General features: G+C 34.3%; 2 protein-coding genes across 2 annotated transcripts in view; one reads left to right on the top strand and one right to left on the bottom strand.

Moving 5' to 3' along the window:
* Positions 1 to 21,348, bottom strand: part of LOC149426522 (uncharacterized) — a 126,475-nt gene that overhangs the window by 52,510 nt on the left and 52,617 nt on the right. The window lies entirely within an intron of this gene.
* The window catches only part of LOC149426527 (pancreatic lipase-related protein 2), a 40,884-nt gene that overhangs the window by 14,096 nt on the left and 5,440 nt on the right, over positions 1 to 21,348 (top strand). Inside the window, exons 4-6 of the mRNA XM_089635104.1 lie at positions 4,818 to 4,884; positions 9,647 to 9,834; positions 16,746 to 16,964. Coding sequence (XP_089491230.1) covers positions 4,818 to 4,884; positions 9,647 to 9,834; positions 16,746 to 16,964 — 474 coding nt within the window. The remainder of the gene's footprint in view (positions 1 to 4,817; positions 4,885 to 9,646; positions 9,835 to 16,745; positions 16,965 to 21,348) is intronic.

Below are 21,348 nucleotides of genomic sequence, written 5' to 3'. Positions count from 1 at the left end.
TATACCTACATTGTAGCTTGTCGTTTAATTAATGGGCTTTATTGCGTTGCGGTGGGCATAGGGCATAAGCTGGCATCTGGGCTAACGGTGGCAGTTAATCGGGAGAATAGAGGAAGTAGGTATGTAAAGCTTTAAATCTCTTGCTAAGGTTAAAAAAATCGTTTTCTTCGATCACAGGTAGTTAGATGAAACCTTAGCTTCTTAAGGGGATGCGATGATAACTTATGGTGATTCCACGGTGCTAAACGATTTAAAATCCTAAAAATTTGAGAATAAGTCAATTTGGAATCGGCTCGCTAACAATAACCCTCCTTTTATTTATTTATTGTTTATTTGCAAAAACAGTATGAACCAGAACATTGCAATATCGATAATTAACATTTACAAAAAAGTGAATAACAAATAGGTACATTTACAAGTGGGACAAAGAAAAAAGTTTCAAATTTAGATTTACAATTTTAAGTATTGAATAATAATATTTCACGTTTAAATACGTTGTAGGACATGTGGAAAATATCCACATTTCCTGCGAGGCAGTTAATTAACCTAGTGATTCTTCCCAAGGGCATCACCATTGGTAAGTTAGTTCTGCACCTAGGAAGAATCAAAAGCCTGTGTTGGCGGCCTCGCGCGAAATTATCCGGGACATAAAATCCTATTTTAGCCAGAATGTCTGGTATTGATACTAAACCGTTTAGTAGCTTATACGCCATCAGGAGTAATGCAACATCCCTTCTGGAACTAAGGCTGCATATACCCAGCATTCCCGAGATAAATGCTGTTGGAAACAGCCATGGGTAATAACCAAACTCTCTCATGTAGAGGTATCGTAAAAACTTTTTTTGTATCTTCTCGACCATTAGTACATAGACAGTGTCCTCTGGCCCCCATACCTGAGATCCATTCTCGAGAATGCTACGCACTAAGCTAAAGTAAAGCAGCCTTATTACTGCAAGGTTGGTCAAGTCTTTCGAATTGTGTATGACAAAACCCAACATCTTAGTGGCTGATTTACAGATCTTTTCAATATGAGCGTGAAATGTTAAGCGAATGTCGTACACAATTCCCAAGTCCTTGCAAGTCACCATGTGCTTCAGTGACGTATCTTTCATTTTGTAATTAAAATATATGGTCTTGTGTGCCCTTGTAAAGCACATCACTGAACATTTTTGGAAGTTGAACCCAAGTTTGTTATCAATACTCCAGTCAATAATTGCATCGATATCTTCCTGGAGCTTTCTACAGTCTTCTATCGATCTTATTCTCAGAAAGAGTTTGATGTCATCGGCAAAAAGTAGAAAACGGACGAATTTAATCTTTCCCTGAATATTGTTTATAAAAATTAAAAACAATAGGGGTCCTAAATTGGATCCCTGCGGCACACCAGAATTTGTAGGATATGCATTAGAGTTGAACTCACCATAGGACACGAATTGTTCTCTTTCACTCAAATAGTTACAAAAGAGTTTCAATAAGTTTTCCGAAAAACCAATTTCTTCGAGCCTATTTAGAAGCACTAAGTGATCAACTCTATCGAAAGCCTTTGCAAAGTCATGGTAAGATGCGTCAACTTGCTCGTTGTTATCGAGTGCTCTCGACAAGTAATCTGTAAATACCATTAAATTTGTAGTGGTTGATCGGCCATGTCTAAATCCATGTTGTTGTTCGATCAAGAATGGTTCAACTTTGGTATAAACATATTTATGGATAATTATTTCCAATAGTTTAGCAGGTGCGGAGAGAATCGCTATAGGACGGTAGTTGGTTGTTTGATACTTGTCGCCATCTTTGTGTAAAGGGGTGACTTTCGACAGCTTCCATAATTTAGGAAAAATTCCGTTTTTAACCGTAAGATTAAATATATATAGAAGTGGCTTTCATAATGGTTCAGAACATCCCTTAATAATAAAGGGTGGAATGAAATCAGGACCATACGATGTTTTTGGTTTCAATTTCTTTACTGCTAAAACAAAATCTACAATATCAACGCTATGAATAGATATATTTTGAGCTTTTTTTGATTCAGTCTGTCTTGGAACATAAGATTCAAAATCAACTTTTTTTGAATTATATACGGATTGAAAATACTTTGCGAAGGCTTCCGGTATGTCGGATCCTTTGTGTGTGCTATCATTTAGATTGACATGACTTAAGAAACCTCTGTCACGTTTCTTGTCAGAAATATATTTCCAGAATGATTTCGGATCGTTTTTCACGTTATTCTCTACCTCCGAAATATAATTTTTGTGGGCTATTGAAATATTGCGTTTAATTCTAGTACGATAAGTTTTAAATAACTCGTGTTCACTTTCCAAACCTGATTGTCTCCACCGCCGGTGATGTATGCGCTTCATCTTTATGTCCCCAATAATTTCGCGCGAAAACCATTTAGGATAGTTTTCTTTTCGATGCCTTTTTTTTCTTGGGAAGCATTCATCTAAATACGCGAATAGGATATCGTAAAAACATTTAACTGCCTCGTCAACATCGGAAATCTCCAAGATAGCCTGCCAATTGTGGTCACGCAGTTGGCTGTACAGCTTCTCAAAGTCTCCCTTGTAGAAATTCCAACCACGGAAGTTATTTTCTGATAGTATATGATGATTTTTTAACGGTTTATCATGTTTAAGGTTAATTTCTGACAAAGTGTGGGATGATGGTTGTCTTCTGGAACAAGACAGAAATCAGATTTTTCTATGACCATATTAAAATTACCTAGCACTAGATCCAAAGTACGACCACTTGAGTTCAGAACTATATTAAATTGTTTCAGCTGAAATAGTTCCATAACATACGAGAGTTCGGTTTTCACAGCACGTGGATTTTGTGAAGAATTGATATTAAAATCACCAATCACTAAAATTTTCTTGCGAACAAGGTAGTTTAAATTACTAATTAGCATTTCGAAAAAAGTCGTGTAAACACTTGTTTTGGAACTGGGTGGTATATAAACCGCACAAATAAACAAACAAACGTCGTGAATAGTGACCTTGACCCATAAATTTTCATCGCCCGTTTCTAGTTGTGAAAAACGTTCTGTCTTCATGTTTTCTTCATTCAGTAATGCCATCAGTAGTATATTATATATTATATTTTGTAGATGGTGATAAGGTTTTAATTCCGCATAACTTTCCACCTAACATTCCCGCTGTCAATTTCACACACTCCTGACTAAAATGAAAAATCATAATATAATAATAATATAATCTTTTCATTTTTTTTACTACACACGGAAAAAATTTAGTATTATTGATTTTTAAAAATCCTGTGAAAAACGGGATAGTATGCTGTTTCTTAATAAACTTTTAGTACATTCATAATATATCTGAAAACGTGTACATGCACCTGCGTTTTTCCTGATGACCATGACGAAACGCAAAAACATCAGAATATTTATGAACCTTCCGACATCGCCATAACGCATTCGTGTTTACTTATACTTTATTAGGGAACCTGTCAATTAATTCTTTAAAGGCCTGCAGTCCCATTTTTAACAGGTATACGAAAAATTTGAAGATATTCTTAATAAATTAGCAATACTTTATGTCAGTAAGTTTTCTGTGTTAGCTACACGGCATTAGAATAAACCGCTGAGGCAAGCACTACATAAACGGGAAGGTCATGACCAATATCACGAATTGCCATCAATCAATGATTTCACGACCAACCGGTTAGAGCGGTGGACTTTTAAAAGAAATATTTACTTATTGTGTTGCGGGTTCGATCTTCTACTAGTTTAGTCCTTCTTCCTTCTTCATTTCACTAGCCACATTTTCGCTTATAATGACGGAAGTGGGTGGTTTTTTGAAATACTGAGATTATCTGTTACCCGGGAATGCTCTATTTCTAAATTACAAAAAAAAAATTCTAGGTAATTTCCACATTATTTTAAGGATTTTTAATACCTAATTGAACGGTTCATCCGCCAGATTCTTTCAAAGATGTATCTACGACTCCATTAGGAAAATGTATTATTTTTTATAATTCCTCTGACCCTCGATTTTATCCCTTCTTCGCCCGCTTGAGGCCACCATCGCCTCCTGGATCTCATTAACGCCCCCAGAGGGACGGTACCGCCCACGTTGGGAGAATCACATATTAATCACACAGAGTAACGTAGAATAAATGTTTCTTTCTTATTATACTGGGTCATTGGATACAAAATCATATCGCATTTTACATAATATGACTGTATGCAAGTACGATCATAATTGATATATATATATTATACTTTGATTTACTTTACCATTTCCTACTATTATTTGAATTCGATATTAATTACGGCGTTGGTATTTTGCCATTACTTATATTAGGTTGTTTTTTTTTCTATTTGTTTTATAATACATATCAGTATATTATATATATTTATTTTCTATTTACCTGACGAGTAAATTATTTTACTGTTTTCAGTCTTACTGGTATTGCAACAAACATAAATAATTAAATACATATATGAATGTACAATGTACATACTTACTTTATACTTGAAACTTTTCTTTATTTACAATATTATTTTATTTGGATTTTATGTTAATCTTAGTATTAGCATTTGATTTTTATCTTTTTTGTATTTAGTTATGCTATTATCCATATGTTACACTTACGTACATAAACTGTCAATTTACTCTGTAAAAGCCCGATAGGGTGTTAATGAATAATTAATAAATAAATAATAGAAAAAAAATATATCCTCATAATTGTTTTTTTTTTAATAATCCTCTTTTGGTATAAAATTATTGGTAATCGGAAAAAAATAACACAAATCTCCGCACACCCCAATATGTGGTATTCGTAATAAAATGATTGTTTTGTTTCAGCCTACCTGTCCACAGGGGATTACAACGTTATTCTGGTCGATTGGGGCGCTCTCATTGCATTGCCATGGTATGTTTTTTATTTCATTTATTTACATCCTCCAAGCTCTTTACCGATCTACCACACTTATTTATATTATAGTATTTCTGGTCGATTGGGGCGCTCTCATTGCATTGCCATGGTATGTTTTTTTATTTCATTTATTTACATCCTCCAAGCTCTTTACCGATCTACCACACTTATTTATATTATAGTATTTCTGGTCGATTGGGGCGCTCTCATTGCATTGCCATGGTATGTTTTTTTATTTCATTTATTTACATCCTCCAAGCTCTTTACCGATCTACCACACTTATTTATATTATAGTATTTCTGGTCGATTGGGGCGCTCTCATTGCATTGCCATGGTATGTTTTTTTATTTCATTTATTTACATCCTCCAAGCTCTTTACCGATCTACCACACTTATTTATATTATAGTATTTCTGGTCGATTGGGGCGCTCTCATTGCATTGCCATGGTATGTTTTTTTATTTCATTTATTTACATCCTCCAAGCTCTTTACCGATCTACCACACTCATTTATATTATACTCCTATACGGGCTTTATATTATATATAATTTAGTGGATCAGTAATCATGAAGTAAAATTTTCTTTCAAAATTATATTTGAAGCCATTAGAACCCATGCAGAAGACTACTGACATACTGACCATAATGCTGACATTAATTACTATTATTATTGAAGTGTATTATTTTAGCATTCTTGTAACTACATATATTCCGTGCAGATCTACAATTTCGGCGAAACTATTGCCAACTAAATGCAATCTAGGTATAAAAGAGTATAATATGTAAATGACCAAGTCCTGATATTATTGTATCAAATAAAAATAATTTTGGATCGAGTAGTTCTAGTTGATATCTTGGAGGTGATTAGGCTCAGTAAATCAGGGTTGTCTATAATACCATTAATAATTTTAAAAACATAATTCAAGTCTGAGAGTTAAAATAATTTTACTTCTCTCATCAAATGGTTGTAATATCTAGTTTCCCTAGAAGTTTAATTTAATTATGCTCTACTATTTACATTGTCTTTAAAAGTCAAAATACACAATGTCGCAAACAGATAGGTGTTTATTTAATTGTTGACTCATTTGAAGAACCACGGAAGAATCTATGTTCAATGTAGAAAAATCTAGAATTTTTGTTGACTTATTCATTTTGTTTGTATGTTTATTTTTTCAATGTGAAACACATTCATTTGTCTAATACTACATAATTATAATACAGCGCTTATTACGTGTTAAGTTGTTGATTTGCAAAATCAGTTATATCTTTATCAACGCATTTCACCAAAGTGCAGGATTATGGTTTTGAAAGTATGAATAATAATTATTATTCGTGATGTTTCCGCAGTTCAATTGGATATCAGATTCCCCGGCTCACTTCTGATATAAATGGTGGGAAACAATCATGAATAAGAATTATTATTATTCATGATTGATTGCGTGGTTCAATTGGATATCAGTCAGATTACCCGGCTCACTTCAGATACAATTGGTGAGAAACAATCACGAATATTAATATTTATTATTCATGATTGTTTGCTCTGTTCAATTGGATATCAGATTCCCCAGCTCACTTCAGATACAAATGGTGGGAATTTTATTGCTGAGTTTATATTTGTTGCTTTTATGATTTTGTTGATTCTGTTAACTCTTATTACAATGGATTTTATAAACAGTAGCGTCTCCGGGGTAATGGAATGTCGTAACGCATGATCGGTGTGTTTGCTAGTGTTAAAATCAAAAATGCACAACGACTCCTTACAATAATCAGTTTCATTAGTCATTACATTACATATTACAACTTTACAACAGAGGCTTAGGTATTCTGAAATTATTTTGAAACTTCTCGAACTCAGTTTACCCTCCCCTCCCCCGCCACTTTGCTTCTGTTCTGATATTTCACATAAGCGCCATCTATCGGGAGTGCTGGGAAATAACAGCGCCATAAAACCAATTTACTCATTTCCTCCGGGAGTGAACAGCGATTTAATTTACACCCGTGACATGAAATATTATCAATTCACATTGCAATCGATACAATCATTCAACTTTGATACATTTAAAATTCATAAATATAAATTTCATAAATTCAAATTCGTACATCAAAACTTCATTAAATCTAAATTCATTCATTATATTTTCTTCCTTCAAATATCATGAAATCAAATTTCATTATTTCCAATTTAAATATTTCAATCTTTCAAATTGTATGCGTTTAAATTTCACACATTCAAAAATAAAACTTCAAAATTTTATTCAGAATGCACGCAATTAATTTCAAACGGTTAACTTTCATACATTCAAACTTCGCACATTCAAATTTCATAACAACATTCAAATTTCATGTACTGAGTCTGCGAGCTAAATTGCACAGCACTCATTAAAAGCTAAAAATAGTGATTCCTAAAGCTTGCGATGCCCTACTTTATTTTCTTTCTTTCATTTTTCCACCGGAAGAAAGGAGAAAAATTTTCATCCCCATAGCCTAGGGAAGAACGCAAACTTTCATCCCTTAGTTCCGTGCATTTATAATAAAATTATATAGGTATACTGCTTTTCACGTTCAAACCGCGAAACTTTAGGGGAATATTCATAACAATCTGAGGAAAATAAATGTTAATTTCATTAAAGCGCAAATAAACGAAAGCCTAATTTTCTTATTTGCGTCCGGATGACAAAAAGTTGTTTTAAAAGTTGGTACTTTTGTATTCCATGTTATTCCAAGAATTTTTGTTACCTACCCCCACCTCTCAATTTTTATACGAATTCGTGATAATTCGACTCGCATAGCCATAGTTATAAAGACTCTTACAATGTAATAAAGCATTAATATCATCACATCCCAAAATATTGCGGTTTGAGTGTGAAACACGGTTTATAATCACTAAGGGCCGGTAAAAGTGAACGCTCATTGCTCATAACAATACAATTTAGAAGGATCGGAGAAAATGAAAACATATACTCTGAAATTGTGGAAAACTTTTTTAGTTAGATTTTTATACGAATGATACTGAATAAGAATCGAAAACTGATTTCGCCATTTTACATAAGACCTTTCGACTTCTAGGCCCCAGACAGGCCGGAGAAATCGATTAGCTCAAGACCAGGCACACTAAGGTTCTTTGTGTAGAAGCCAACAACACTAATGCAGCAAATAAATCACCAATTACTCGCGCGATCACGACATGTACCCACTACGAAAAATTACTATATGTTTCATGGTTCTTTGCTAACATACAAATAAAAAAGTAATTTATAATTTTAAAAATATGACATCAATTATTATGTAAATTATTACTTGAACTGAAATATGTCATGAAAAACCAAAACAAATTTCAAAAATATGAACCCAAAATCAACTTTAGAAGAAATCATGTATTTTATACCCCACAAACCAATACCAAACTAATGCAAGCTCACAGTGGCTTTATTGGACCTATCACTTTTAATCTATTACCAAAAAACATTCAAGTAACAACTAAACTAGCGCAATACCAAAAAGAATTAAATTTGTGGCTGTACAATGCAAATGTTGAAGCATTATTGATTTAATTTTTACTTTTTCTCTTTTTCTATTTGTTTCTGTATATTTATTATTATTTTATTTTGTGTTCTTTTACTTCATATATATTATCTTACAATTTTTATTTTTACTTTGATTTATTTTTAATATGCACCTCTTGCACAATCTTTTAGACCAACTTTAATTATAATCATACCGTTTTTCTTTATTATGTTTACTGTTTATTTTTAGGTACAAAAATCTAATGTATAAACTTATATTACCCACGCACAGGCTGCACCTTAGTGGGTTCCCTTTTCTATTATTATAAAACTTGTAATGTCAAATATATAAATTGGGAAAAAATAAAGGAAATAAAAAAATTTTAAAAACTCAATTTTTCATTCAACTTTTATTAACATTACAATTCGTGAGTATTGTATTGAACATTTCTATTTATCTCTCCACACACACTTTCCTCCTTATTAATTATTTTTTATTAGATATTATTACGCATATATTCATTAGTTAAAATTATGAAAGATTAATTAGGCCAAATTACAAAGATATTGTATGGACATACATAATAGGTACTCTATGTACAATTTAATGTACCTTATCACTTGTAACATAATTTACGGTGTATGTCTAAATAAACAAATAAAAGACAGAAATGTTGATATACTTAATCATGTACGGTCATACTTGATATGTGTATTATACTTTGATTTACTTTATCATTTCAAGTACTATTATTGAAATTCGATATAAATTACGGCGTTGGTATTTTCCATTACTTATTAGTTTTTTTTTCTGTAGATACAACAGACATTATTTTTCTCCTTTTTTAAACATTTGTTTTATAATACATATCAGTATATTATATATATTTATGTTTTATTTACCTTACGAGTAAATTATTTTCCTGTTTTCAGTCTTACTGGTGTGCAACCAACACGAATACTTATATGGATATACGAATGTACAATGTATAACTTACTTTATATTTTGCTTTATTTACAATATTAAGTGTTATTATTTGGATTTGATGTTAATCTTAGTATTAGCATTTAATTTTAATTTTTTTGTATATAGTTATGATATTATCCATGTATTATGTTACACTTACATACATAAATTGTCAATTTCCTCCGATAGGGCGTTAATGAATAATAAATAAATAAATAAATTTCTCCAAGTAAGGAAAAATTGTGTTCGTTCGAAATTCATTCCGAAATATGATATTGGTTTTTTTCAGGTATATATCGGCGGTACGCAATACGATCCACGCCGGCACCGTTCTGGCCCGCTTCGTGTCTTGGTTGGACACCCGCGGCGTGCGGCCTCGCACGCTGCACGTGGTGGGCTTCTCTCTGGGCGCGGAGGCCGCAGGTCTGGCCGGCAAGGAGCTGGCCACCAGGGGCTTGCGTATCGGCAGGATCACAGGTAAGGATTACAGATGCCTTTATTCTTTATACCTCAACCTTCATCATAAATATTGTAAATTTCCATAATCTTCCCTTCCTTACACCATTCAGCTTCTCAATATTCCCCGAATGAATATGTTAATTCGCTCAATAATCGGTTGGCGATTCTTGAGCGAAATCACATGAAATCGTATGAAATCACTTCGACAGGTTTGCAAAATAAATAATGAATAACTGCTTAAAAGACGCCGTTTTTAATAAACTGAATAATAATCCATTTACCGGAATCAGAAGCATTTACATCTGGGAGGGATCCCTGAGGTCAAAAACACTGAGTAATATAATCAAATTGCACAGCAAAATAACAAAACTTGACACCTAAACATTCAACGCATTCTGTACTTCGCTGTACACATCGGGACTGTGGGTAGATTACACTCCATCCCATGGCATGAGCTAAAAGTCGCTTACAACAATGCATATCGCCAACTATTTCGCCTACCGAGACACTGCAGCGCTACGGAAATGTTCCTGGAGGGACGATTGCACTCTTTCAGAACACTTCTCCGCCATAGTATGGCGCAGACTACACCAATCAAATAATACAATAATAACTGCCATGGTTGTTCCCCTGTCGAGTCCCCCTGATGGCCCTGGAGACGGTAAAATATCCTTCATAAACGGCTGCTTGCATACATTTTTAACTTATTTTCCCCATTTTTCATTTACGTATTTTATTCTTTATTTTACTGTTCTTAAACATAAAAATATTTTGTTATTATGTCTAATTTATTTCTATTATCATTGTCTGATTTCTTTTATGTTATTTCACAATATGGAATGTATTGAATTTCACTACCCTTGCATACATTCCGAAAAAAAAACGATTATTATTATTATTCCACATACCAAATTAGCAATCTTGAAACGCAGAATGCATCGAAAAATGTTTGGACTATAAAATGAAGGAAATTTAGTTCATTGTTAAAATTAACAATGAAATAGATCAGCGTTTCCCAACCGCACGAGGATTTTCGGAAGAGTTTCGGGCACTACAGGTAATGAGCCACTTACAAGCTTCGTTCACTAACGGCCTGCACAGCGCACGTGAGAGATTCACAACCAGCATGTAAAAAAACAAGCATTCGAAAAGCTAAATAAAGTGCACGAAATCAATAAATTGTCTTTCGTACAATATATATATATATATATTATTACTATATATTATTATATATTACTTGCTAGTTGTGAACGACTCATTCGCTACTCATGGTGTTTGGAAAAAGCTACTGTTGCACGCATACAAAGCAGTGTAAGTATTATGCGGCAGTGAAGTTCGGTATAGTGACAACTTGAATTATTATCACGGCGTAGATTTATTACGTCTGTACACGGCTGGCGTAAGCACGGTTTAAGCACGGTTTTGGAGGAAATAATTTCGTGTTTTAGTGAATAATCACGGTTCTTGAGGAAATAATTTTCTCCAAGGGCATAACTATGACAATTATAATCAATAATTCTTTTTGAACTTAGAATTGTTTTTTATCACAAAAGTCGCTAGAATGTTATTCATAAAAGATAAATCATGCTTAAATGGTTTCTTTACAGAGCTCGCAAGAATTTAATTTTTCAAAGATAATTTAAAAGAACACTATTTATTTCACTCAAAACACGGGAATTGTTTCTTTTCAAAGTTAGTACATTTTTATAGATATGAGTATATAAGTCAGTTCGAATCTGGTCCGCGAAGCAATACTCAAATATTAACCATCCCGCTGGACTAAAAAGGTTGGGAAATTCTGAACTAATTGTACATGATACCATCGTAAGATTCTGTAGGTCACATAGACTACCATGTGCTGGTGAAGTTGGGACCATTTATTCGATAACCAACATCTCTGGTGTAGGTCACCCCAAGTGGTTCGCTACGTTTGGTGACACCAGCTGGAGGTTGAGGGAGACCCATTGACCTCTCTAGACGGACTCTCGACCCATCGCCTTGCACCGCAATGCGAGTATTCATACGTCCGTCACTGGACACACTGACCCCCCCCCAGATTTCTACCCATTCCTCGTACCTTTTTCGTTGTCAGAGCTTCCCCCCCTTCATTTTCCTTTAAAAGACCCTCCACACAGCATCTCCAGAGATAACTCCACAATGTGACCTGAAGTCAAACCGAGGAAGAGGTGGACTGGACTGGACTGAGTGGAAGATGTTTGGATCAGGATGTGAAGGACAACATCTATTTGGGGTTATGATTTTTAACCATGTGTATCAGCAGAATCATGGATCAGCCATGTGACCACAATCATAAAGGTTCCCTTACTTAAATAATTTAAAAAAAAACAAAATCCCACGATGACATCAAATCATACAATTTTTAACATCAAATTCTACAAAATTTTTCATGACATTCATTTCGCGTGCTTGCGAGTACCTTAATATTCCTCTTATTTATGACGACACAATATTTAAATTGACTGTTCAACATAAAAGTAGAAGGTCCTCCAAGGGAATTATAATAATTTGGTTAATTAGTTGCTAGTTAAAACTAACTATCAAAATACCTTTTTCCAAATTGGATACACCCACTGATACACCTAATATGTTTCTGAATATAGCCACATTAGCTTTGTATAAATTATTTTAATTAATTCGTTAGAATTAATGATTGGAGGTGTTCTTTGATGTTCGGAAACGAAATAAATCTACAGTATTATGTTTACAACAATATTTATTAATAATCTAATATAAATAACCTTCTACTTAAATTAAGTACGTAATTCACTTCAGCCAATAGTCGACGAAGCACGACCCAATCTTCGATCAAATATTTACACCAATTGAACCATTCATAAACGGTGCCTAATGATTAATTATGAATTGGCCAAAACTTGATGAAATGAAATGAAGTCATAGAGAAGTTATAGGTTCAACGTTTCAGAAATTATTTATAATCATTCAGGTACTTCACATCAATAATTTTAATTCCCAATCCTTTACTCACTTTAGTTTACTATGCCAAGGTACATTCTTATGTATTACCTATCCTATCTCTGCTGTATCTGGGCTTTGCCTCGAATAAACTGTTAGTTGACATGTAGGCTGCATGCTCTCAAAAATCTTCTTGGTCTTCCATGGGATATTAATGTCAGGGACATCTAGTCAGTTTCCTGTATCCTTCTAATCACAATGCTTCCCAAAATGAAATCACAAGCACCATCCTACAAATTACTCAACAATCAATCGACACTCAACTTCAAGCCATCCACAACCAAAGCACTGGAAATAATAATAAAATCCTATAATGCACACTACTAATAAAAATTAAAAATAATGTTATAAAATTTCAAAATGAAAAAAAAACTTTTCTCTCTCCTTTTTTTTCCCGAGTATTTGAAATCATCCTGAAAATTCCTACCTTAAGTACGTCCTTGGGTGTGTGTGTTTTTTGATTTTTTTTTGTTTTTCATGTTGATTTTCCTAGCACGTGAAACTTATACTTTTTATTTACGTAAAATAGTATTACCTCCCACTTATGCATTGTAAATTCCTTCCGTCCTAATGAGTGATTGCTCCATAGCAAGAAATAAAAATAATTTTAAATAATAAAAAGTTGAATTAAATTTTTCCTATACATGAAATTACGTTAAATAAATGTAATGCATAATATACAAAATTAGTTATTTACTACAATTTCATTGCGTTTTGATTCAAATTCCCTGCGAATTCTCCAATTTGGAACGTGACATTTCGTCTTGTTGACCTTTTTCTGAAGGTAAATGTCACGTAAATATAACTCCCGTTCCTCAACCTTTGAAAACGTATAGGTACATAAGGTATTCATTAAAATTCTAGTAGGTACGGGTTGTACATTACGTTGTATGAGATGTATTAGGTTCATATCGCGGAGGTTTCGAATACCTACCTGTACCAGCTTTTGAAAATTTCAGCATGGTAAAAATCCCATCATTTCCAGGCATGTTGATTCTACGAGTATGTAATATATAAAAAACACTTTTATTTTACCAAAAAAATTAAGTCAACATTTATTATCATTTTTAATATGCACACGAATCGTTAGTTAAAGTCTTTCCGATACATGCTCATACACCCTAGAAAAATGAAAAGATAAACTTTTAACTTTTTTTTTATAACACGTGTTCATTCACCCGCATTTGCCTTGATAATATATCGGAACACATGTTCATTCCCCCGCATTTACCTTGATAATATACAATGACGACATGGGGAAATATTGGAATACATTTATATTTTACAAAAAGTTTATTAGCAAACCTATCAATTCTTTCGTTAAAAGCCTGCAATACCGTTTTTAACTAGATTACGAATAATTTAAATAGATTTTTAATAAATTACTATTACTTAATCAATATTAGTAACTTTTCTCCGTATAATAAACACTTTTCTTAATAATATTGGAGACATTTTGCACCCTTGACTCCTGAACACAAAGGAACACAGCAGTCGCACACAACTAGGTACTACGTTGTTTTTATTCTCGGGTTGTTTTAGTCGAGAACAATATCAAAAGCTCCTATTTATTTATAATGATTTATAATTCTAACATGCAAGACATTATTTACTGCGCTTGGGTAGTTTTTTCTCGGTAGACGGACGACCGTGCTTTTGTGTGATTTCATATCACGCCAATTTTCCACAAATCCTCATTATTACATTAAATGATTCACAACTAGATTCTATTCTCTATGTTTACACCTACAACATACAAATTCACATGCATATGTCATACATTTTCCGATAGCGATAAAATTTTTAAATAATAGTTTTATCGATGATCGTGTGGGACGCAATTACAAAAATAATTTTCTCTCTCATAACTCCACCACAACTCCGATAGCCTAATAATAAGAAACCTCTGTAGACACCACAAAAACATGTTTAACCAAAGAAACGCTGGTCTGGTGGACCAACGCTGCTGCTGAAAGTTAAATAGAGTTAAAAGGGAAAACAGCGTTAACTTAGATCAACACTAGACACTGGACCCGCGAAATAATGTTGCAACTGCAAAAAAGAACACCTCTGTAATGACAGAACATTGTAACTTAAAATACGACATTCTGACAGAACATTCCCACAAATATGCTGTTTTGCAATTACAACACAGCGCCATTACCTTGCGGGAGAAGGGATGTTTGAATTATAGCATATTGACCTTACACATCGGCAGCTTTTTTATTTTATTTGGTTTTACGCCCAACTGGGCTTTTACATTGATTTTAAGAACAGAATATACCTAATGAGATATCTAATACTATACACAAAGTTTTTAAAGAATGAAATAACGTTAAACTGAATACGAAACAACGTAAGTAAAACATGTAACAGTAACATAAAATAATATGGAAACAATACTACAAATAAGACAAATCACTAATACTACATTACCACCGCTGCTATAATTTGTAGGATTCAACAAAGCGCTGGTATAGATTACATTATAAATTGAGTCAGTAAATATGTCAAAAGTACCCCAAACGTGTTGCCCAGATCATACATCCAATTGATTAGTGGATGTGTCGGATAGTTGGTTGTGGATGTATTGCAGAAGAATTTTGTCCCGTGTTCCTAGTCGGCACACGGAATTTAATAGTGGCAACGATGGCAGGGCTGTCAATTAAGTTCTCAGACAGTGTTATAAGATGCCATTGATTCATCAAACTGACATAATGAATGTTTTAAATTGGAATTTTGAGCTTAAAATTTACCTACCTAAGAAATTTGTGCTGAACTCTTTATATATTGAATGAAGAGTGAACTTTATAAAAAGGGGACCAAATAGGTAAATTATATTCCACTTGACTTCTAACTAATGAAATATAGGGGGTTCTCATACAATCTAAGGAATTAAATCAGTTAAAGTTCTGCAAAGGAAGCCAAGCATCTCAGTCTTATTAGTTATATCGTGTTAATGTGTGCAACGAATCTCACGTTTTCATCGAATATTATTGTACTATTAATTTAATATTATTTAATCTATATTTATGGAAAATGGATGGATTCACTGAGTTTTGGAAAATACTATAACTTGAAATTTGTTCAAAAGTAAAACACTTTGTTTACACCATTGTTGAAGTTGATCTAAGTTAGTCTGTAAAATTTGGCAATCGTGTACATTTGGTAATATTTTATATATTTTAAATCTTCAGCAAATAGTAGGACTTCTACATCTTTAAATTGGTCAACAATTTTATTGATAAATGGTAAGAAAAATATTGGGCTGAGGTGCTGAGGACTGAGGCCCTTGAGGACCTTGGACCCTTGAGGACCTTGGACCCTTGGACCCCACTTGTGGCCTCAAATATATACGATTGTACAGAATTAATCTTTACGCTAAGCACCCTATTGCTAAGCTATCCGTGCCATGTGCGTGTCGCTTGATTTGCCAATATGCTGTATCTACGCAAAGCTCCAAAAACAAAAATGACTTTAAATAAAATGAAAACTATGCAACACAAAAAAAATTAAAAGACTTTTTTTAGTCATTTTATTAAAATTATTTGCAAACTAAAATTCGGAACAATGTAAAATTTTAAATTGTTACTACTCTTAGTTTGCGAGGAAAGTAACAAAATTTCCAAAAAATTTTAAAGTCATTTATCTCAATTTTTGGAGATACAGCATATTGCCATTACACGGGGGCTTCTAAAATTTCTTCTTCCATAATTGCGAATTTACTTTATAGCCTGATTTTACTTTAAATAAAATAAATAATATTATATGCGCCACTATTTAAAATAAGTTATGAATTATTTAAATTCTAAATTACCTAAAATGTATTTAATTTATTTCTTTTACTGTCTCCTACATTTTTCTGCCTTTAAGAAACATTAAGCTCTGGTATCGTATGTTATGTTTCCCTAGCAATATTGAAATATTTTCTACAGGATTGGACCCTGCATTTCCCCTGTATAACTTGATGGGGAGAAGAGGACGTTTGAGCACAGGAGATGCAATCTTCGTGGACGTGATCCACACCAACTCGGGAGTCTTTGGCTACCCAACTCCAATAGGGGATGTGGATTTCTACCCCAACTGGGGATCCCCCATCCAGCCAGGCTGCCTACCACAGGATATCATCAGAAGGAGAATCCTGGATCAATTACGTAATAAATCTTTCGATAATTTTTTTTTTCAATTTTGTTGTTCTGATTTGAAGGGTGTTCTACAAAGTACAATGACGAACTGCAGTCCATTTTTTTTTTCAATAATGACCCTCTAAACTATATACCTGCATAGTTTTTCAATTGTTATAGTTAGTTATAATAGTTTAAATAATATTATAAAAGTTAGTTTTGATAGTTGAAGTTTCAATTTTTCGGGTCTCCGAAAAACGGATCGAATCTATGGTGTCCCGTGACGTCACCGATGTCCTACGTTTTTTTCAACCGGCGCTGTACTTTGTATGGGAATCGAGACTTTTTTTATTCTTAAGATTACTCGCTTTTAACATTGAAGAACACTAGGAAAAAAGTTAACATCTCTTCACTAATGTTGTCGTATTGAATCAAAGTGCAAAAATGTATCCATGACCGCACCTGACTAACAACTTTCCGGTGTTTGAAAACCTGCATTAAAATATTTTCATCGGTTCAAATGTGAATGTGAACCAGAGTTGCCATTGCATAGAGGTGAAGAGATTTTCAAATTCCTCACAAAATCTCTACAAGTTCCTTTAACTCCAAAATGAAACCAAATTGTATTACTACTTTTACTACTACTACTAGTACTGCTGTTTTTTTTTTTATTTTCTAGTTATTTTAGAATCTTATCTTTCATTCAGGCTTTAAAAAAATATATTTTTGAAAATTTGCTGCGAACAAAAACGAAATATACACAATTCCCACAATTATTGTAAGCAGTGGCGGTTCTTCCCTTAGGTCAATTGGTGTTTGACCCCCCAAAATTATAAGACAACAATAATAAATATAATAATCAATTATGTGCATCAAAACATTTAAAATGTAACGCGAAACAGCGGCGGCGGCGAGTGACTAGCAGTGACATCTGTTGTCTCTAATAGAAGCTTTCATTCACAAGTCCACACGATTCGCTGGGTCAATTTTAAAGAATGTCCAATTTGGCATCTTCTGTCCCTACGCGCGCCATAGAATAAACGAGATGGCACTATATTTTTCGTCGAAGTAAAAATTAGCTTCCGAAGAAAGTTTAGGGACGCTTAGGTCATGACCGTGGGGGAGACAACACGGTGAATATTATATGTTTTACAGAGATGGTGACATAAACAAATGTCGTTTTTTCATTTTACACGCTTGTAGTGTGTGGAACAATGGTTGTTTTTCAATTGCATAGTTCGGGAAAGGATTAGAATAATTATTTATGTTGTTATCGATTTAGAATGAAACAAAACAAAAAACGTAAAAAATCATTGTCAAATAGAATCAAACACTGATTTTATTTATTTTAATGTTGTGGACAACTACATTAAAACTTAATATCTTAAAAATAATTTGCCGTAAGTACATGGATTGTGTATTTATTTCCAATTTATTATATTAACATAATATTTATTTAGAGTCCGCGACTCTAAAACTCTATAACAAATTGATATAGTTAATAATATATGGGCATTTTTCACAATATCAAATAAAGATTAGTCACACATTTTTTTCAAATGACCTACCACGACTGAATCCCTAGAGCCGCCTCTGATTGTAAGTATTATTTTTCAATACGGTATGATAATCAAGAAATGCTTAGAATCAAAACATTTTCGCAAAAAAAAGCAATTCTCCCGCAAAATTCTTGTAAATCTTAAATTCCCTGAAAATCTTAAGTTCCCTGAAAATCTTAAGTTCCCTGAAAATCGGGGAATTCTCCACGAAGTGGTACCCTCATGTGGATGTTTTAACCATAGATTTATTACTCTAATGGATTGGTTGTGTAGAAATTGGAGGATCAGTTTTACCAACCAAACGGTGTGTTTTAATTACATTGTGTTTTTTTGTTGTTTGTTTTTGGGGTGTTATGCCGTGTTGCGCTAACTCCTTCTTTAGCCGACGTTCACATCTTCGGATCTACCGGATCTGCCCTGATGATGGACACTGCAACGCTGTCCGAAACGTCTTCTAAAGTAGGAGTTAGCGCAACACGACATAACACCCCAAAAACAAACAACAAAAATGCTTTTGGCTGTGAAAATCTAAAACCTGACATTGTGTTTTATTCGTTTTTGAAAATTTATAAATTCTACCTGTAATAAAATTTATATATTCAGAATCAGCGTTTGTTGAATATATTTTTTAAAGCCATAATATTTTTCACAGCAGTTCCTTAATATGATTTGCTATAAGGGTTTCCATTATCTATTTCCATTTTCTGAAAGTAACAAAGGAGAAAGCAATTAACAGAAGACCTTGGCAAAAGGTCTATAATTTTATCGTTAGTTATAATCCGACTGGACTCATTTACTTGGATCAATTGTGCTGTAACGATATAGGTTACAATATGGTTTCTTTTCACCAAAATTCAATTTGCCTCGAACTTAACCGGATCCGGTGGAGGAAGTAATTGATATTGATACAAATAACCAAATTGATATGTAGGTATGAAAGTGATTTAAACGTATTTTATAAAATATTTATTTAGCTGGTATTCACAGAATGTGCCAACCTACAATCAGACACATAACAGAATAGGTAGCATAATAGTTAACACTTTCAATGACTTGTTGAGTTGGTCGATGCTACGAAGATTTAGAATGAACCCAGAACCGCCAACGCTATCACCGCTACCATTTCAATTATCCAATCAGCTCAATTTGCGGAAATTAAAGTAAGCAATTTTACTCGTAACCACTCGAACATTGACTATCCCCGCGGGTACAATATCCCAGTTGATTAATCTTCCGAGGGGAGAAACGCTAAAAGCTCTCAACAACGGGAATTAACTTCTACCACGTGATTGATTTATCGTAATTAAATAAAATGAAGTGTATATTAGTGAGTGAGCAATTAATAAACAATAAACACACTAACTACCTAGAAAGGTTTCGAGTTTATTTAATTGGTACCTGAGAACGTCGACGCCTTTTTCATTGGTTAAGCATTAGGACATTAGTTAATACGATTAATGTTTTCTTCAATTGCTCAGAAAATTGTTTTCGTTGGTAGGGAGGATGACAAACACATTTTTGAAAGGTAACCGTAAATTGAGGTAATTTCTCACCAGATATTTTTTTTTATATTAACTCCACACAGGAGGCCCTGAAGAAAATAATTTCCCTCAGGGCCTATGTCATATTTGGGGATGCTGTGTGGAGGGTCTTTTTGTGGAGAGGAAGGAGTGAACATGGGTCTTGAAGAGTCCCATGTTGTAGGAGGGAGGAAACACAGAGGCCGGCAGTTCGTTCCACAGCCGAGCTGTTGAACTCAAGAACGAATCGTAGAAGCGACCCGTTCTCATGTGACAAATGTCAACCGTGTACAAATGTTGGGCGCGCGTTTGACGTGTATCCCGACTACGCACCGGTGCGGAAGGGATCAATGACGCTAGTTCCTCAGAGCATCTTCCATTGTAATACCGATAGAATAAGGACAGCATACCTACCCGACGCCTGTGCTCTAAAGATTGCAGTCCGTTTGTTAAGATTGGGGAATCTATCAAACGGACCGCCCGTTTTTGCACAGAGTCAAGGGTTTTTTCAGGTATTTAGGGGCTCCGGACCAGAGATGGCTGCCAAATTCGACAGTAGGGCGCACTTGTGATTTGTACAGGGTCAGCAGTTGTGTACTATTAAAGTATCTGCGGGCCCTGTACAGTACGCCCAGCTTCTGAGAGGCCAGCTTTACTCTGGCTTCGATGGAACCCCCATACCTGAGCTGGTCACTTATAGTTACACCAAGCATATCAATGGAAGGCCTGTTCGGAAGATTGCTTCCGTTGAAGGAGACTAGATTATCATTTAGATCCCTTTTAGACGTAATCAGACAGGATTGGGTCTTTGAAACATTAAATTCGACGAGATTATTTTTACCCCAGGAGGAAATACTCTCGAGATAACCGTCCATTCTCTGCTTCAAAGCCCTCCGAGCCGTTGGAGTTTGTGTGCCCTTTGGGGGCTTGTCAAACAAAAAGCTATCATGAACTGTACTGTCATCCGCGTAACAATGAATCGGTGCACATGTCAAAAGGTCATTGATGTGCAACAAAAACAAAGTCGGAGACAGAACCGATCCCTGTGGGACGCCAGCATTTATAGAGTGTGAGGATGAGGTGAAACCGTCAGCAACTGCTTGAATCGACCTATCCCTTAAAAAGTCAGCAATCCACGTACACAGGGATGCGGGAAGTCCGTAAGAAGGCAATTTGTTGACAAGTCCTCGGTGCCAGACGCGGTCAAAGGCCTTGGATATGTCTAGTGCGACCGTTTGGGTCTCACCGTGACGTTCCAGGCACCGCCCCCAAACATGCGACACATACGCGAGAAGATCACCGCACGAGCGGTTCCGCCGGAATCCGTATTGACGG

This window comes from Hesperophylax consimilis, chromosome 1 (assembly GCF_061612785.1).
Source record: "Hesperophylax consimilis isolate HC1 chromosome 1, BYU_Hcon_1.0, whole genome shotgun sequence".
Classification (NCBI taxonomy): Eukaryota; Metazoa; Arthropoda; class Insecta; order Trichoptera; family Limnephilidae; genus Hesperophylax; species Hesperophylax consimilis.
The sequence above is the reverse complement of the archived record's forward strand: the minus strand, read 5'-3'. Positions and strand labels throughout refer to the sequence as shown.